Source organism: Limanda limanda, chromosome 21 (assembly GCF_963576545.1).
Source record: "Limanda limanda chromosome 21, fLimLim1.1, whole genome shotgun sequence".
Taxonomy (NCBI): Eukaryota; Metazoa; Chordata; class Actinopteri; order Pleuronectiformes; family Pleuronectidae; genus Limanda; species Limanda limanda.
The window spans coordinates 10,650,098-10,669,684 of NC_083656.1; the positions used below are offsets into that span (position 1 = coordinate 10,650,098).

General features: G+C 43.8%; 1 protein-coding gene across 2 annotated transcripts; it reads left to right on the top strand.

Moving 5' to 3' along the window:
- Positions 1 to 4,226: 4,226 nt before the first annotated feature.
- Positions 4,227 to 19,568, top strand: sec24c (SEC24 homolog C, COPII coat complex component). 2 transcript variants are annotated; one of them, XM_061094379.1, is made up of 24 exons: positions 4,227 to 4,376; positions 6,075 to 6,256; positions 6,795 to 6,875; positions 7,725 to 7,851; positions 7,999 to 8,165; positions 8,320 to 9,054; positions 9,145 to 9,293; positions 11,446 to 11,554; positions 11,726 to 11,853; positions 12,596 to 12,734; positions 12,843 to 12,958; positions 13,687 to 13,811; positions 14,152 to 14,343; positions 14,424 to 14,517; positions 14,700 to 14,816; positions 14,922 to 15,092; positions 15,253 to 15,349; positions 15,453 to 15,598; positions 15,818 to 15,956; positions 16,355 to 16,473; positions 16,747 to 16,926; positions 17,012 to 17,197; positions 17,421 to 17,510; positions 17,622 to 19,568. In XM_061094379.1, the coding sequence occupies exons 2-24, from the start codon at positions 6,097 to 6,099 to the stop codon at positions 17,760 to 17,762; spliced, it is 3,708 nt and encodes a 1,235-aa protein (XP_060950362.1). In that variant the 5' UTR covers positions 4,227 to 4,376; positions 6,075 to 6,096; the 3' UTR covers positions 17,763 to 19,568. The 2 variants fall into 2 exon arrangements, with proteins under 2 accessions (XP_060950362.1, XP_060950363.1); XM_061094380.1 differs by lacking the exon at positions 6,795 to 6,875.
- Positions 19,569 to 19,587: the final 19 nt, after the last annotated feature.

The window sequence follows — 19,587 nt, forward strand, 5'->3', positions numbered from 1 at the left end:
TCATCATTGACTCTAATCACAGTCTGTCACCGCAGCGTGTCTGTTCACACAGGGAGCCCATCCAGGAGGATGTTTTAGATGCTGGCTTGCCTGTCCACTGAGCCACGGATGGTGACATCAGCAAATGTCCCTACTATGCTGCCAAAATGAGTAGGTTTTTATAGTTCTCTTTGTATGCATCATGCTGCTATGAGGAACTGTGGTGAGGTTGTTGTTGTCAAGGTTTGTTTTTCTCTTTTTGTGCATCCAGCGGCGTCGAGTGGAACGGCATGTGCCAGTACACTCACCATGGCCGACCTCCGACACCCAACGGGACAGGTTGTGTTTGCGACTTGGATTGCTGCTCTGGCTGGATTCGCTGCATGGTATCTGATGTGATCCCGCCTCCAGCCTGTCATTTTGCTGCTGAGAGAGGGAGAGGGAGAGAGGGAAACATTGAAGGAAGGCGAATAAGGAGATTGAGACCATTTCATAGTTTAATACAAACATTCTTTAGGGGTCCAAGCTAATTCAATATTGCACATAAAAACTGTAACTGGCTATACAGCTGACAATGATGCACCTATATACAATACACTGTTACACAAGTACAGTTCTTTTTTTAAAATCCATTCTCACATTTCGTAATTCATTCTTGGCCTCCAGAAAGTTGGTACATGTGCACAAGTGATAGGAATCCAAAGCTGTTTTTCAAGACATAGCACACCTACACTTTGACAAGTGCATGTTTTATTAAAACTATTTCAGATAATTGAATGTCTACTGATACATGTTGAAATGATTTAATTATTTGCCTTGGGTTTTTAAGCTATATTATGATTAAGGTGTAAACAGAGAAGTTTGAGAAGGAAATTTTCTTCTTCTAATATTAATGGCTTGTCTAAATTCTTCTAATAGACCTGTAGTTTATCTACTTGACGGTTACTTATGTTCGAGGTAGGTCTTTTAACATCTCATTTGTTTTGAATACACAAGTATCCGCCATCGCTACAACTGGGTACCCATCATCCATATGACTTTGATGTAAGTTTTCTCCTGTTAGTACAAAATTATAATAATACAAAATTAATTACGCTGCATGTGTAATTAATTTTTTTTAATGACGCAGTATGCTTGTTGCACACAGAGTACCAAAGGAGATATGTTGATAGTAACATTTAAACCAGGATGCTGTGCTCTCAACGCATACTGCATGTGACTATGCGGTATTCTTTCATTAGCAAAGCTCATTCAGGACAACAGCTGGAGTGCAGCTGCTTGGTCACAGCCATGGAAACCTAAGTAATGATACTGATGTGTTATGCATTCTCGTTTCTCAGGCAATTCCTGCGCAGTAGGTTTCTGTGCAGGATGTGCGCAATGGGCTTCTGCAGGATGTGTGCAAGCAGTTTAAAAAAAAAATAAAATGTAATTTTATTTATTTTTTTATTTTTTTTATATATATATTTAATTTGAAATGGTTATAGTTCATTTTTGTTTTTAAATTTACATATTATTAGATATTGTGCAATGAATAGGTGGTTGAAGTCCTGCCAACACGACAGCCTGCCAAACTAACCAATGAGTTCGGACCCAGCTCCTGTGTCCACTGGTGTCCTGGTTCCACCCATGGCAGCGTAGTGGCGTGGGGCTGGCTCATCCCTGCGGCCCATGGAGCGCATTTCTCCGCGCTGGTTCAGGCGTAAATGATGCTGGTCTTCACAGGTGACTGACCTACGCAAGCCTGTAGCCAAACTTCTGTCTCATGATCAGAGTCCAAGCCTGAACAGCTCTATGTGTCAATATTTCCTCAGTCATTATTTATTTTTTTCAGGCAAAACGCTTCAAAATGCATGTGTACGGGCCGCTCAGTGCTGCTTTGCAGTCCTAGAAATTTAAGTTTAATAAATCTTTTTTTTGTTTTTAATTTAATTTTTTAATTTTTAATTTAATTTAGGAACCTTAGCCTAAATTATTATTGTTATAGTTGTTGTTGTTGTTGATGTTGTTATAATTATTATAATTATAATTATTTTTACTTTTTTTTCTTCCTTCTCAAGTGCTTTTAATATATGTATATGTATATATGAGATCATATATGTATATGTTTAAGTGTGTGTGAGTGTGAACAGACTAATTCATTACTTCTGTTTTCTTCCCTCTCGTCCACTCCTTTGGATTAACTCCTGTTCCCTGATGACAGTCTATTGCAGACATGGGCAAAGTACGGCCCGCGGGCCGTATACGGCCCGTTGGGCTTTTTAATCCGGCCCGCCGAACTTGTTCAAATAATTAAAAAAAAAAAAAAAATTTAAATTATTTTTTTATTTTTTTATTTATTTTTTTAAACTAACAATTTTGTAGCACTAAAATGGCACGTACCTATAGAACTTTGTAGTTTTGCTTTATTTTTGAAGAAATCGTACTTTCTGGATTCTTGTTGTCCTGGGTTTGAACCCTCGGGGTTGAATGCACTTATTGTAAGTCGCTTTGGATAAAAGCGTCAGCTAAATTAAATTTGCCCGGGAGTGTGGTGTATAGGGCTTGAAAGGGCACATGATCTCCCTTCACTTTCTCCCTTTGCCCTGTGAGCCCTTCTGTAAAATGAGGGGATCAAGGAAACGAAAAGTGGACAATGAGTGCCGAGTGTTTAACACGGAGTCGACAACAAAATACTTTTTCACTGAAGTCCAATCGAAGGCTGTATGCCTGATGTGCCGAGAAACTATCGCAGTTTTCACGGAGTACAACATCAGCCGTCACTTTGCTACGAAGCATGCTAACTACGCTAGCAAGCAGTCAACGCAAGAACGGGTGGCTGCAGCTCAGAGGTTGGCGACTAATTTACAGACTCAGCAAAAAAAAATTTCACAGACAAACTGCGATTAAAGAGTCATCTACCAAGGCATGTTTTTTGGGGGGCATTCTAAATAGCAAAGGCTAGCACGCCTTTCTCTGAAGGCGGGTTTTTGTTAAATGGCCTTGCAAATAAGTGCTTTGCAACTTGGTAAAGGCCAAATCCTTTCATGTAAAGATTTTTCCATGTCATTTATATTAGTTCACAAAAACACTCCATCCATCTGTTCCTGGCCCGGCCCCTCTGTCACATTTTGGAACCCATTGTGGCCCGCGAGTCAAAAAGTTTGCCCACCCCTGGTCTATTGGGTGATTTGTGATCCAGGATCTTTATCTGTATCAACTTTTTTTTTTTTTTTTTTTAAACTAACAATTTTGTAGCACTAAAATGGCACGTACCTATAGAACTTTGTAGTTTTGCTTTATTTTTGAAGAAATCGTACTTTCTGGATTCTTGTCCTGGGTTTGAACCCTCGGGGTTGAATGCACTTATTGTAAGTCGCTTTGGATAAAAGCGTCAGCTAAATTAAATTTGCCCGGGAGTGTGGTGTATAGGGCTTGAAAGGGCACATGATCTCCCTTCACTTTCTCCCTTTGCCCTGTGAGCCCTTCTGTAAAATGAGGGGATCAAGGAAACGAAAAGTGGACAATGAGTGCCGAGTGTTTAACACGGAGTCGACAACAAAATACTATTTCACTGAAGTCCAATCGAAGGCTGTATGCCTGATGTGCCGAGAAACTATAGCAGTTTTCACGGAGTACAAAATCAGCCGTCACTTTGCTACGAAGCATGCTAACTACGCTAGCAAGCAGTCAACGCAAGAACGGGTGGCTGCAGCTCAGAGGTCGGCGACTAATTTACAGACTCAGCAAAAAAAAATTTCACAGACAAACTGCGATTAAAGAGTCATCTACCAAGGCATGTTTTTTGGGGGGCATTCTAAATAGCAAAGGCTAGCACGCCTTTCTCTGAAGGTGGGTTTTTGTTAGATGGCCTTGCAAATAAGTGCTTTGCTACTTGTTAAAGGCCAAATCCTTTCATGTAAAGATTTTTCCATGTCATTTATATTAGTTCACAAAAACACTCCATCCATCTGTTCCTGGCCCGGCCCCTCTGTCACATTTTGGAACCCATTGTGGCCCGCGAGTCAAAAAGTTTGCCCACCCCTGGTCTATTGGGTGATTTGTGATCCAGGATCTTTATCTGTATCAACTTAACAATAGATAAATAATCGATATAATAAAGTGATATTACATGAACCCGTGGTTGCGGTGCAGTTGACAGCAGCCGGTGTTTTGCTCCGGTGCAGCAGGGGAGGTGAATACGGAGGAAGTCCCCACCCCCCCCTCCTACGGTGTCCGGATGTGGACGTGGCACAGCGCTGCAGCAGTTCCGCTGAATGTCCGCTCCTGACACCGAGGAGAAACGGGATTAGCGACAAACAGCCCGGGACGACGTCTGCCTCCGAGTTTGTCGGCCGCCGGGTTTCTCAGCTCGCCCCGGACAGAGGCTAGCCTTCACTATTCACAACACTTCGGGGGTAGGTTTCGGTTCGAGGCCGGTTAATGAGGCTCATAACCCCGTCCGGCTCGGACTACTGACGGCGGAGCTTGGGATTCTGTTTCGGTTAGCTCATGCTAGCTAATGCTAACGGACGGCTAGCATCGCCCATCAGAGTACCTGGAGCTGCTACTAGCTTAGCTGCTAGGCTAACTGCTGCTAGGTCCGGTTGTGGTTATCCCCGGCCACAGCTGATTCAGCCGCTCGCTGCTGTCATCGTGTTTCAGGCTGACCGGCTGCCAGCGTCAGCCAGCGAACCAAACCCTCAGCACCTCAAAGGGTATTACACGAAAGCTGTTTTTACCAGCCACACCGCCCGTTACAACGGGTTGTGTTCAGGGTGTATTTGCTGGACATGTTGTGTTGCTAAATGTCGGCTAGCCAGTGAGCTAATGCTAATGCGGCACTGAGTTTGGCTCCTGTTAGCTGGTAGCTAGGCTCTCTAGCTTTTTTTGAATTGGTGTCACACTTAACTCCCCCAAAGAGTGTGTTCTTTAAGTATTAATCTTGGATGTGTTTGTGTCCTTCGGGGTTTCCAAACCAGCCAGCCGGCTTCCGTGATGGTGCAACCCGGGCCAGGGAGAGCAGTTGTGGGTCACTCAACAGGCCCTACGTACTAAATAGCTGTGAGGCTCCAGCGATTGTATTTCTCGTTGTGGCACCTGCACTGCTGAATTATTCAAAGGCCCCGCTCGTTTAGCCCGTGTTTGAATGTTAGCTGATACTCATCACCCTGTCATACAGGTGAGGCCACTCTCCACCAGCCTCAGTGAATACATAACTCCACTCGTGTGTCTGCTAGCGAGGCTGACACCGGCATGTGATGTGGAAGGACTGATCAAGCCTGTAAGTCGAGCCACTCACTGGGGGACCTGTCATAACTCCACTGTTAAACAATATTCTCAGGTACATGCATGAGTCCAGGAGAGTGTCAACATCATATCAGGCGTTTGATTTCACTGAGAAAGTATCACAAATCTAGTGGATTGTTTGCCGTACAACTTTGGCTGAAGTGACTTGTGTCAACAGTAAGTTTGGTCAGCTTGTGTGTTAAGTGAATTGTTAAGGGGCCAGGAGCATCTGTGGGTGTGGCACAAAAAGCCAACAAAGGTGTTGTCCCTCAACCAGGAAATAGTAACGTCATGTGATGTGTTACTGACTGGAAACCTTGCGAGTTAAGAGCTGTCCATTTTTTGTTTGTTAGTTCAGGTGCGTGACTCACTGCTCAGTGTGCGACTGTCCCGTCTTCTCACAACTGCCTCCAAATCTTTCCTCAAAGAGATCTGACAATAGCACAGCTCAAGGACCTTTCAGCTAAACTAGACAACTCAACACTTCAATGAGAGACTTTGCAGTTAAAAATAGACACATTTAAATACATTCCTATTTGAGTTTTCTTTGCATTATGACATTGACATACAGCAGTTACCAACTACTTGATGAGGCATGCCCCTGGGTTGTGTAACCTATTATGTACTGGATGTATGTTGACATGAGTCATAGTCAGACTGCCCTGTAACATGGAAATGGAAATTTCTTAGCAAATCAGGAAACATGATAATCTACTTTCACAGTAGTCTCAGCAGTGAAATCTCAGGTTCAGTCTTGGAAACAGGTTAAGTGAGTTTATCCCACACTGGTGACAAGACTTTTTACAATTGTTTTACAATCTTTCCAGATTTAGGGATGAACTAAGGAGGATGAATGTAAACCAGCACACTCCAATGGCCTCTCCGTACGGCCAGCCCCAGCCTGGCTACAACCATCCTGGCTACGCTCCCCTGGATGGGGGATATCCTGCCCCGTACGCACCCTACAACGGCCCTGCTTCAGCCTACCAGCCTGGGGCTCAACCACAAGGTAAAATGCAGCTACTGAGCAAGTGTGCATCTGAATGAGTGAAAGAGTGACACAGGAGCTGCTTTCGGAAATGCTCTGGACTCCACAGCTACTCCGCATTTTCTGTGGATGAGGTGCATGTGTGGAGGAAATGTTCGAGTTAGATGCTCACTCGCAGTTTCTACGGATTTTATCTGCCTGGCCACCTGTTATAAAGTCCGTAGAAATCCAGCTGAAGTTGAAGGAAAACATGTCTTCCGGTGTGTTGTGCATGTGTGAAAGGCAAACTCTTGGTAAACACCGTAGACAATTCTCCTGATTTTACATCGAGGTCACGTCTGAAAACGGCTCAGGTAAACTGTGATGCTCTGCAAGCATCCTCAGAGCCAATTACCTTGTTTCCCGCCATCTGGATGACCATGTATGTGTGAGAAAAGCACTGATGCTGTGCATACTAATCTAAATATCAAATGCCCTCTCATTCCTTACTGTTGCTTTACGCTCTTCCTTACATCTCTGTGTGTCTGCGCCCTCTTCCCTCTATTTTCTTCTATTTCAGATTATTCTCCTTTCACAAGCTTTCCCTCTAAGGCTGTGGCAGCCACCCCAGTCTCTGACCTCTCCTCTCCTCTTGACTTAGGTAACTGCCTCCTGTGTTTTTCTTGCTCATTTCACACTCCACATGGTCTGCAATCATCAAGTCCTCCCTGCAGCTACAGGCATTATTCTTGCCATTATAATCAATGGCGGAGCTGACTAGTTACTAAACTTTCTATTACTTAAGTTTTGAAGTTACGTGAAACATTTTCCCATGTGAGAGAGATGTTCCAATTCAAAAACAGTCTCTGCTTACATCCCCAAGGTAAAAACTGTGAGAATACAGGAGATGCTGTGAGAGATTTTGCGTGTTAATGATGTTTCTAAAATGCGACAGACGCAATACTGAAAAAAAAAACAGATAAGAATACAAATATCTCAGAATGAAAAAGAGGAGCCATACACATAGAAGGCCCAAAGATGTCAACTTGGAAAGACAAGATTCAAGCTTTTGGTGATACAGGCCAACGCAGGGGTTGCTGTGCTGTAAACAAAAACAAGTGATCTCCGCATTGGCATTTAGAGATTACGTCCTGCCTCCTGCATGTTGGACAATCCTCACATGAATGCTCCTGAGATCTACCTGTAAGAGTTGAGCTAGTTTATTTCTGACTAACCAGAAACATCCCTGTAAATGTCAGGTGTGGCTTTCATTTCCCGTCTTGATTGGTCCCATTAAACCGACTGACCATCTCAGCACAGTCCTTGTATCAGCATGTTGTCTGTGCTCCTAACTGTTGGAAAAATGTGGAATATAATAATTGTTGTTTGCTCTAGCCACTAATCTCGTCACAACAGAAAGATTGAAACCAGAACGGATCCAGGATTGTTTGCAACAGGTTTTTGCTTTTTTGAAGGTCTTTGTGTTTAATGGCTTGTCTCTGCTTTTCAGGTCCTGCCAGGGGTCCTCCCACATCTGGAGCCCCGCCAGTCTCAGCGCCTCAACAATATAATCAGTACAGTCACAGTCAAGGGGACATGCCAAATGGACCCCCACCTATGACACAAGCACCAAACAGGTAGTTACATGTTTATAGATTGTTCCTGTCACCAAAATGTTCCCACACGTTATATTTTTGGAGTCACTTTTTATTAAGGTTCTTGGGCGTAAAGGTTTTGGGTACTGTTGAGTATTAATACGACTTCAATGAATTTTGTTTTTCTAGGCATCCTGTGTCTCAGCCGTACAGCCAGGGAGCTGTGAACATGACAGGGTCGCAATCCAGCTATCCTCAACACCATGGGCCTCCACCCACAATGCATCAGGTCACCAACCAGATGACTGGGATGCAGATCAACTCTGGACCGCCAACCCCAGCAGGACCAGGATATGGTAAATTTGGGTGGCTTCATACTTGACTGGAATGTTGATTTAAATATGAGATGGCCTGTGCTGTGGACATACCTCAACAGAAACCTGAATATTATAATTGTAAATACATGAAGTCCCTCTCAAACTCACTGTCTCTTTTGCTCTCTTTCGCCAGCTCCACCTCACTCCTCCCAGCTTCCCATCAGTACCGCCTACTCTGCCGCACCTTCGCCCGCCTACACACAAGCCCCTCCCCCGGCGTCCTCGGCTCCCACCCAGCCGCCACCCCCCAGCGGCCCTGCAACTTCTCAGCAATACTACGGAGGCCCAATGCCCCCTTCTCAACAGCCATTCAACTCTTCTGTTCCCCCTGCCGCTCAACAGCCGTTCACCTCCTCTGCACAGCCCCCTCCTCCCTCTCAACAAAACTTCCCTCCCTCTTCCTTCTCAGGTCCCGTGCCTCCACCAAGCCAAGCTCCTGCTCCTCCAGTGTCCCCACCACAGCAGTCCTTCCCCCCAACCCAGCCCCACTTCGCCTCAGCACCTCCACCTTCCAGCCAGCCTGCCTTCATCTCTGGTCCGCCTCCCCATGCCCAGGGCTCCTTCCAACCCAGGGCACCCCCTCCTTCCTCTCAACCCGGACCTTTTCCTCCCCCTGGTCCCCCTTCCACTTTCAGTCCCCCTGGCCAATACCCAGGCCCCATGCCTCCTCAACAGCAACCTCCTCCATCCCAGCCATCACCTTATCACTCAGGACCGTCTCCTCCCAGAGCTCAGATGCCTCCAACTTCCATGGCTCAAAGCAACCACCTGCCTCCAGGACCACAGGGCCAGCAGTGCCCTCCTGGGCCCCAGCAGCAGCCTCCATCTCAGCCTGGTATGCAGGGTGGATACCCTCCTCAGCAGAATGGTGAGGAGACTGTAGCTTACTATAAGCCAATACTTGTTGCAGTCACTTTTCTTTTTTCGATTGCTAAGCGGTTTTCTTCTTCTTCTTAAGGTGCTTTTGGGCAGGTGAGAGGCCCTCAGCCTGGCTATGCAGGCCCTTATCCTGGGCAACCAAACTATGGAGCCCCTGCACCAGCACCAGCACCAGCTCCTGCTCCAGCTGCACAGAAAAGACTTGACCCAGATTCCATTCCTAGCCCGGTGAGCAGACAAACACATTTACCGAGTTATTAATTTATGACACATACCGACTTGTTGTAGTATTTCTATTTGTTTATCACACAATCTTTTGAGACAGGGTTGTTGTGAGGAACGACGACTTTGCAGCACGACATGTTCACTCAGTGACCATGTTTTTAGATACACCTATACAGTTCACCGCAATCGAATGTGTCATAGTCTTTTTATGATGCGTTTCATGTTCAGGGTTTTACTCCTTCATGGAGGTGTTGATTCAATTTAACTGATTTAAATGCATCATATTCAGAGGATCTATTTATAATATTCTGCCTACCTCATGTGTCTAAAGAGATAAAAATAGAAACACATCGGTCTAATGTTGTCCAGTGAGACCACACAACCAGCTATGATCTTAGTAATTAACATAAAATTGAATTAACACATTTCTGACTGTATAAACAAAAGCCCACTCTATAAACTTAATCAAGAGACGCCAATAAGATGCCCACACATACGCAGAAGCTTGAACACAAGTGGATCATCTCAGGCGAATACAACAGAGTCCGAACACAGTGTTGACGCCTGCTGTTGACATTTTGGGTTCGACTGTACAGGTGTACCTAACAAAGTGGCAACTGTGTGTATATGACTTTGCATTAACCATGTAGGGCTGGGCAGTAATTATATTAGTATTATTCTTATATCATCCTTACATTGAACAGGATTTGTAATTAGTATTATGTCATACAACAAGTTACTAAAATGTAATATGTTGTGAATGTCTATCATAGTTCAATACCAAAAATAATAAATAATCTAATAAATAAAAATGTGTTCACCCACCCAACCCAGGTAGTCTCATTCTCCTCAAACTATCACAGTATAAATATATATATTTATATATATATATTTATATTTTCCCCCTTTGCTCTGAGTACTGCCCAGCTATAGCAGCACAGAGTCTTAACAGTAGTATTTTCTCTTTGTTTGTGATCTTCTGTAGTCTTCTTACCTGCAGAGCTGCTCAGCATGTGTGTCAAATAGACTAACAGTATATTAACTTATATTTACATGCACTTGACTGTCATGAAGCCTACAATACCACTAATCTATAATCAACACTACTGACCAGTATCTGTTTGAATAACCACAGTGCTGCTTGCTGCTCAGTGCAGTATCACTGAGATTTATCTTCTCAAATCCTTTTTTTAAACTTTTCACTCTCTGTATTTATTTTTTTATTTTGTCCTGTTTTCGCACAATTTGCTGGACAAACTTTTGAATGTAAAGCAAGCGTCTGACATGCCGGCTGTGCAGAAATCAAGACATAGAATAGATCCAGACGCTATCCCCAGCCCAGTAAGTTTCCTGTGTGTGTGCCTGCCATGTACCGCTGCTACATCACTGTCGCCTCTTCTCGCTTGCACTAACCTGCATCTCTCACCTCTTATTCTCTCCTTTCAAACCCCTCAGAGATGGCTACTGTCAGAAATAAGAACAATATAGACTTGTTGTTTGTTATGTTAATTCTTCAGTAAACCCTGCTTATTTGTGTAAATATACTCTATTTATCTGCTGCAGATAAATTCCGGCAGCAGATAAAATAGTTACTGTAAATAAAACTAAATTTTTCTGTGGAAATTAAATTATTTCCTTCTTTAACCGAGAGTTAGGGGATACGGTTGACATTCTCTTGTAATCTTAACTTTGACATAACTTTTTTGCAGTTTGTCATTTATGCAGCTCAGCCTGTCCCCCACCCCCAACCCCCCCTAATCTGTTTCCATGCCCTGCATGCTGGTGGTCTTTTGACTCAATTCCTTGGATTAATGGCATGCCTTGATAAATCCTGCCCTTTTTTCCCTAGGGGATGTCATTTAGATCTGTTTTTATCTTATTTGTTGCTCTACACAAGCTGCTTCAGCATGAATCTGTACCACATGTCATCTTTGTCATGGCTTGACTATGAATTTTTGTCCACAGATGTTGACTTTCATTGTGTGGTTAGTAGCTGTGTGTGTGTCGGGGTTGTGTGAAAGTTCTCTCCTGCGTGAATAAGTGTTCCTCATTTAAACTTAGTTAGTCCTGGAGACAGTGTGATGTGGACATACATGTTTTTATGGTGTGAACGATTATGGATTTAGAAACCTTGTTTCCTGTCTCTCTCTTTCAGATCCAGGTAATAGAGGATGACAGGGCTAAGAGCACCGAGCCATTCACTACAGGGGTCAGAGGTCAGGCCCCACCGCTGGTCACCACCAACTTTCAGGTCAAAGACCAAGGTAGCTTCTACTTTCTTTTAAGAAACACTAACCCCTTTAATTTTTCCAAATCTTGAGGAAGTGTTATTCATTCACACAGGTCCTCTAATTTCTTCAGTTAGTTACAAGTCAAAACAGGATGTTGCCATGTATTTATTGTGATATTGATTGAAGAATTATGTCTGTGTCCAGGGAGTGCCAGTCCCAGGTTTATTCGCTGTACAGCGTACAATATGCCTTGCACAGCCGATATGGCCAAGCAGTCTCAAGTGCCCCTGGCCGCTGTCATCAAGCCCCTCGCCACACTGCCACCAGATGAGGTGAGACCCTTCTTCCTTCCACGCTCTCGTCTCTCTAGTATTGTAGATGAAGTCCTGTTAAATAGGACTTTATTTGAAATGTGCTACATGTTATTGCATGATAAGAGAAGAAGTGAGCCAAGTGGAACACTATCAGAAAGCAACAAAAAAAATACATTATTTAAAGTCAAGCAAGGTGCAGAATATATTGGACTTTGTTGAAAAAAATGAAATATTTAAATATTATAAATAATTCTGTTGGCCACCTTAATATTTGCCTTGTCACAAAATCCTTGCAGTGTCGAGGATAGATTGTAGTTTTAATCTGATTTATCAGTGAACTTCCTCTGTATCTCACCCTGTGTATTCCACACTGCAACTCTATCCTGTACTGAGATTTTCATAACAGTTATACAGCTTTTACTCTGAGCTTATTTTGAAAAAAGATTAGTTTTCAGGGCAATGCCCGATATGTAATTATTATCACGACACGCCTGTGATGTCAGTAGGATAATCCGTCTCACAACCGTAGAGCTGGGAGTGGCTGCATGACCTTGTTTCATGCACATGGCGTCAGTATCTAGACTAGAGTAGTTTAATATTACGTCATTTTGGCAGGAAAAACGTCTGTAGGGAGGAGAGGTTGTAAATTTTAAGTCGTAAGGGTTTCAGTAATTCTGTCCATAACAGGTTTTAGATGAAATCACTATCTTTGCTTTATAATGATTCTCTGACTCTGTCTCAATGAACCTCTTTGGCACAGACCCCACCGTACCTGGTGGACCATGGCGAAGGTGGTCCAATCCGCTGCAACCGCTGCAAGGCCTACATGTGTCCATACATGCAGTTCATAGAGGGCGGGCGCCGCTTCCAGTGTGGGTTTTGTAGCTGTGTCACAGACGGTGAGTTTGTGTTCATTTAATTGGGCAGTTAATAAATAAGAAATACACGTTTTCATAAATGGAAGAGTATTTATATCCATGGTTTATCCTTCCCCTGTTTTCCTATAGTGCCTCAACATTACTTCCAGCATCTGGACCACACTGGTAAGAGGGTGGACTGCTATGACAGGCCGGAGCTTTCGCTGGGCAGCTACGAGTTCCTGGCCACTGTCGACTACTGTAAGGTAAGACCTGGTACCAAGGTATAGCATCCACAATGGATTGTACGGGTACGAATGAAACTATTATGAACGAAGGCATCGGGAATAACAATTACAATTAATTAAGGAAATATCAGCATGGACTGGTCTACAATAATTGGCAGTGTAGTCAGGTGTTATCCAATTATTTGATAAAAGCTACGCCTGTAGGCTCAGTTGGGTCTCAGTGAAATTAGCTTGGTGTCTGTTTTATTTAATGGGCGTCAGTTTGGAAATGATACATGCAGCGAACAAGACTGTGTTATCTTTATGGGTAAGGAATCGATATTGGTATTGATGAGATGATGCACTCACTAAAGGCCAAGGCTGATCTGCAACTGATAGTAAATGTTCTGTTTAAATATTGTTGTGGCTAAATATAACCATGAGAATATTTAAAGGCTTTGTAATATACTTATTATATCTTTGCATCACTTCATCTTGTGGAAAGTTTTTATTAATATGGTAGAGCTGTGTTCTTGACGAAATAAGACATGATTTAGGATTCAGATTAACATAGCCTTGCTTCTGCGATCCAACTCAGCAGCTGGTTTTATTCTGGGATTGAATCAGTGATTACTATTTATTAATCAGATAGAAATTTGACTTTCAGACACCCCATTAAACTGAATAATAATGAAGTTCCTCTGTGATTTATATTTTACTGTTATTTACCCACATCTCCATACTTTTTCTTGTCCCGACTTCAACAGAACAATAAGCTCCCTCAGCCTCCAGCCTACATCTTCCTCATCGATGTGTCCTACAACGCTGTGAAGAGCGGCATGGTCAACATCGTCTGCCAGGAACTCAAGACCCTTCTCGACTACCTGCCCAGGTAACACACGAGAAGAGGGAAGACTCATTTGCCAGAAGCAGGCAAAGAATAATGGAAGAAAATGGGGGGGGGGAAATGATCCAGTGAAGAAAAGGCTGATGGAAGAAATTACAATGATGGAAAGAGGGAATTAGGAAATTAGAGCAAGGATGAAAGACTGAAAGTAGAGTGAGGAGATGAAGAGAAATTAATTGATCAAAAATATAAGGGGGGTGGGGGTTTGATACAGGAAAAATATGAATTAAGCATATTAGATAATTCAGTTCGACTATACACTCATTTCTAGCCTCTGACCAAATGTTGACCTTTTTCCTACCTCCTCCTTTGTGTCTGTGTCCAGGGAGAACCCAGAAACGGATTCTGTGGTGCGGGTGGGTTTCGTCACCTACAACAAGGTTTTGCACTTCTACAACGTCAAGTCGAGCCTGGCCCAGCCACAGATGTTGGTGGTGTCCGATGTGTCGGACATGTTTGTGCCCCTGCTCGATGGTTTCCTGGTCAACGTGACCGAAAGCCGGCTAGTTATCGAGAGGTGGGCGGACGCAAACCACTGCAACAAATCCTTAAGGTTTCTATGGACAGTTTTAATCACACGCTGTTTGTTTTTTCCAGTTTACTGGACCAGATCCCAGAGATGTTTGCAGACACCAGGGAGACGGAGACAGTCTTTGGACCTGTAATCCAGGCAGGACTGGAGGCACTGAAGGTAAGCACTATGGAGAGTCGGGAAAGTCTTTTAACGGCTTGATAAATTAATTTACAGTTTGAGGATTAGAAAAGCTAAAATTATTAACAAACCATCAAACAGGGTGGCTTTTAATAAGTCTGTAAACATGATACTTGTCTTGTAAAGAGCATGGTTTCTATGTTGCTGTGTCATTTTCTCAGGCTGCAGATTGTGCTGGAAAGCTGTTTGTGTTCCACACCTCTCTGCCAATCGCAGAGGCTCCTGGAAAATTAAAGAACAGAGAAGACAAGAAGCTGATTGGGACGGATAAGGAGAAGGTAAACACGAGTGAAGCAAGTTGTGCTTTAACTCAACGTAACAAAAGCATTTTGAATATGTATCGCTCATTGACTTCCTTCACGCTGACTCTCCTTCCTCTTCAGTCTCTGTTTCAGCCCCAGGCCGGCTTCTACAACACCCTCGCCAAGGAGTGTGTGGCCCAGGGCTGCTGCGTAGATCTCTTCCTCTTCCCCAACACGTTTGTGGATGTTGCCACGTTAGCAGTTGTTCCCGTCTCCACCGGAGGTTCAGTCTACAAATACACTTACTTCCAGGTGAGAGGAAATCAATCTCTTCCTTCCTTCAGTCTCACCCTGAAGCTGCAGCAGGTTTTTTCATCCATGGTTTTGAGTGTTGCCTGCTGTTCATGATATACTGAGTTTAAATGAATTAAAGGCTTTCGTTTCTCATTGTGTTTTTGTTTTCTTTATCCAGGCTCCATCTGATCAAGAACGATTCCTGAATGACCTCAGGCGAGACGTTCAGAAACTAGTAGGGTTTGATGCCGTCATGAGGGTGCGAACCAGCACAGGTACGTCTCTCCCTAGCTGAAAACCAGACGAAAAAACAGTCAGATTGAAGGAAATGTGACAATCTCCTCTCCTGTTTTACTCCACGCCCTCTTCGTCCCTCAGGTATCAGAGCGACAGATTTCTACGGCTCCTTCTTCATGAGTAATACCACAGATGTGGAGCTGGCAGGCCTGGACTGTGACAAGGCCGTCACTGTCGAGTTCAAACACGATGACAAGCTCAGCGAGGAGACAGGAGCACTCATGCAGGTGTGCACATTTGTCTTTGTGACAAAAACACATTTTATTTTTTGAGTTTTCAATCAAATATATAAACACCAATGATCAATAAGCAATTTAAGAGTGGACCCTCAGTGTTTTTAAGCAGCGATTTTCTTAACATCTGAATGACTTAAATAATCTTTGAAACAACAAATACAAAGTCTTTTCATTTGTAAGAAACCTTCTGCCTCATTTGTTTGCCCCCAGTGTGCCGTGCTGTACACCAGCTGCAGCGGACAAAGGCGTCTCCGCGTCCACAACATGGCTGTCAACTGTTGCTCTCAGCTGGCTGACCTCTACCGAAACTGTGAGACGGACACAATCATCAACTTCTTCTCCAAATATGGTGAGGACGGCTCACAGAGCTCAACGTGGAGGAGGAGGAGAGCGTACAGTAGAATTTTACACACTCAGCATTTTACTCTGAAAGTCTGTACAAGGCGGAAGTAGAGAAATACAAAAGAAACATTTTTTCTAAAAGCCAAGTAAGAGCTTCTCCCGTGGAGCTGCAATTTAGCAACAGTATAACACTCTGGCTGTTCTTCATAGATATGCAGCCTTGTAAATATGAATCCGGGCATTGCTAAATTACCAGGATAAAGACGAGTGGAAGATGTTACACTGCATATGTCTGAGTCTCCAATTATAATCAGCTTCATGAATATATTAGTTTGTTGTAATTTATTTGATACTTTTCATTATTTGGCTGTTTCGGTTAATGTATGAACTGCATGTGTTCGACAGCTTTCCGGGGTGTCCTGACCAACCAAACTAAGGCGGTGAGAGACACTCTGATCAATCAGTGTGCCCAGATTCTGGCCTGCTACCGGAAGAACTGTGCAAGCCCGTCATCGGCTGGTCAGGTACGGGAAACATCAGCACTTTCACATTCCGCTGACATCAGATTCACTCCTTTGCTGCTCTGCTTTTAAGTTTTGTGCTGTGTTAGTTCAAGAATTATCCACCCAAATTGTTCTGGTTCAGGACTTGACATCATGTTAACTTTGTTTAAAAGATAGGATCCTCTCAGAAAAGTTTGTCCTGGATCCTTTAGTTTAGTTTATGGTCTCCTAATTACAGGGTCACTCACATGTCATAACGTATTTATGTGACATCTGTATGTGTGTATTTTCCAGCTGATCCTCCCAGAGTGCATGAAGCTGTTACCCGTCTATCTGAACTGCGTGCTGAAGAGCGACGTGCTGCTGCCGGGAGCCGACGTCTCGTTGGACGACCGGGCTTACCTGAGGCAGCTGATCAGCGGCATGGACGTCTCAGAGACCCACGTCTTTTTCTACCCCCGCCTACTGCCACTGGTGAGGTCTCACACACACACACACAAACAGAGCAGTTTGATCAGCAGATGGCATCTTACAGTGTTACATCTCTTTGTTTTTCCAGATTAAGCTTGAAAGCGAGTCGTTGCCGATGGCCGTGAGGGACTCGGAGGAGAGGCTGTCGAAAGGAGGAGTATACATCCTGGAGACGGGGCTCCACCTCTTCCTGTGGGTGGGAGCCAGCGTTCAGCAGGAGCTGCTGCTCAACATCTTTGGCACGCCGAGCTTCAGCCAGATCGACCCGAGCATGGTGAGAATCTGATCAGAGAGAGATTTTGTTGTTGTTTTGATTCCACACAAATTGTGATTAAAAGCTAACGTCCATTATTATTGATTTTCCATTAACGATGACATTTTTGTGATGTTTGTAAATCATGGCAACTTTCAACTCTCTTAGCACTGCAGTGATATTGATTCAAGCCTGTTAGTTAAAGTGCTCTGACGTCTCTGAATGTCTGTCCTCCGACTCTCAGGCAAATCTACCAGAGCTGGACAACCCGTTCTCTCAAAGACTCCGGGAAATTATTGAGTCCTTCAGAGCACAGCGACCGCGATACATGAAGGCAAGTTCTCTCTTCTTCTCTCCCTCAGTCCAATGTTTGACTCCCAGCCCTCCACCTGCCTGCTCTGTTCTTCCTCTCTTCCTTACACTTCTTCTCATCTCTCCCTCTCAGCTGATGGTGGTGAAACAGGAAGACAAAGCCGAGCTGATATTCAGGCACTTCCTGGTCGAGGACAAGAGCGCCAGCGGGGGAGCGTCATACGTGGACTTCTTGTGTCACATGCACAAGGAGATCCGCCAGCTTCTCAGCTAGGCGCGCCCCCACCCCCACCCCCTCAGAGTTCACCCTTATGACCCCCCCCCGACCACCGCTGACCCAACCCACCTGGTTCACCACTCCTCATGAAAGAAAGAAAGCGCTCTATCATCTTCTTTTTTTTTAAAGCCTAACAAACTAAAGCTCTCGTTGCTGTTTGCCACAGACCAGCTGGCGGATCTCATCATCTGAGGGTGTGTGTGAGTGTGAGTGTGTGTGCGTGTGGGGGGTGGGAGAGAGAGAGAGAGAAGGGGAGGATGTGATGTCAATAGAGGTTTTCTCTGCCTGTAATCTACTGCCCTAACACAGCAGGAGCAGAATAAGTGAGGAGGGAGGGGAATGTATATACACAAGTGAACAATTACATGTATGCAACAGATTAAATGAGCGATGGAGGGGGCTGATGTTGACTGTAGTCGGTGTACTGTCTTATTATTAGCACTGAAAGGCTGTTTTTGGGTGCATAAATGACCCTTCGATAGCAAACACTTTTTATATGATTGAATCAAAATAGAGTGAAGGACATCTACATACAAGACATAAATGGAATTACATATTAAATGCTGTTCTTTCTGTCTCTTCTCCCATTTAATCATGGCCTTAGCACCCCCTCCCCATGCTCCTCCAATCATCATGTTTGTTTGTTTCCAGATGTGAGGATTAGTTGACCGCTGCCCGATTCTTATTTCCCGATGTGGCCCAAGGTTCAAGCGTGAATTTAAGCACCTAGATGAACAGCTGGCAAGTTTTCACCTGCATCTAGAATATAATCTGCTCTGTGTCGACTGATCCACTGAAAAATAAGGTGCACTGAAAACACAGTCATTACGGTAATTCGTATAATGCAGATTTGTTTGAAATCGGCCTCGGTTGAGTTTTCTTAGTTGGCACAAACATCTGCCCCCCCCTGTTTACTCACGGGCAAACCAGATGTGTTTTTCAAATCACAGTAATGATTCTGTTGGGAGAGTTTTAAGTCTATGCAGCATCGGGAAAGGTCAGAGATGGAATAAAGGACAAACGAATAAATGAGAGAAAAAAGTGAGGATGTGAAGTTTTGATCTCAGACTGACGACGATGGAGAATCCTCTGCCTGAGGATAATACTGTCTGTTGATGGTATGTAGTGCGGCAGACTAGATTAATGAAGAGTTTTGATGTCCTAAAATGTATAGCAATGCATTTTCAAGCCGACAGAAATAAACAGAGGGAAGGCTGATAAACAGACATGAGATCATGTTTGCAAACTTTAAGTTGTCTCCGCATTGGCTGAGTTCAGTGTGTAAATAAAATATATAATCTGTACAGAATTAATAAGAAAATAACAATTTTAAAGACCTGCCTGAGCAGATGTGGTTTGTTGATGGTTGGTTTCCCTGTCATAAAAATGGCCTAAATTTAAAATCATGGCTTTTATCGGAGAAATAAAGACTGGCTTTGTGATCTGTGTGTGTGTGCGTTTGTGTGTGTTTGCAAGAGAGGGAGCGTGTGTGAGAGTGAATGCAGGTTTGGTCCTGGTGAATTTCTTCTGAGGAACAGAGGGATCATCCAACACACACACACACAATCTACCCAGGAGATTAATTTCAGTGTTCTTCATTTATCACTTTCTGTTCTAATTTTTTTCTTTTACTTTGACTTTCGTGTTCATTTGGTGTGTGTGTGTCGCCCTCTGTTCCATCTTTACGTTCACTGAGTTTGACCCATTGTCTCGACTGTAATCTTAATTTCTTCTCCTTTTTGTCTTGATTTGTTTTTTTCATTCTTGGGACTGCTAATAAAATGAGGTTAAAACGAAACTCCACACATTGCTTCTCTCTTGG

Bases quoted from the DNA above. Each gene is read 5' to 3' on its own strand.
- sec24c (XM_061094379.1), top strand. From the start codon at position 6,097: ATGAATGTAAACCAGCACACTCCAATGGCCTCTCCGTACGGCCAGCCC. The intron at 11,854-12,595 runs GTGAGACCCTTC...TCTTTGGCACAG, and splicing joins CCACACTGCCACCAGATGAG to ACCCCACCGTACCTGGTGGA. The intron at 17,511-17,621 runs GCAAGTTCTCTC...TCTCCCTCTCAG, and splicing joins AGCGACCGCGATACATGAAG to CTGATGGTGGTGAAACAGGA.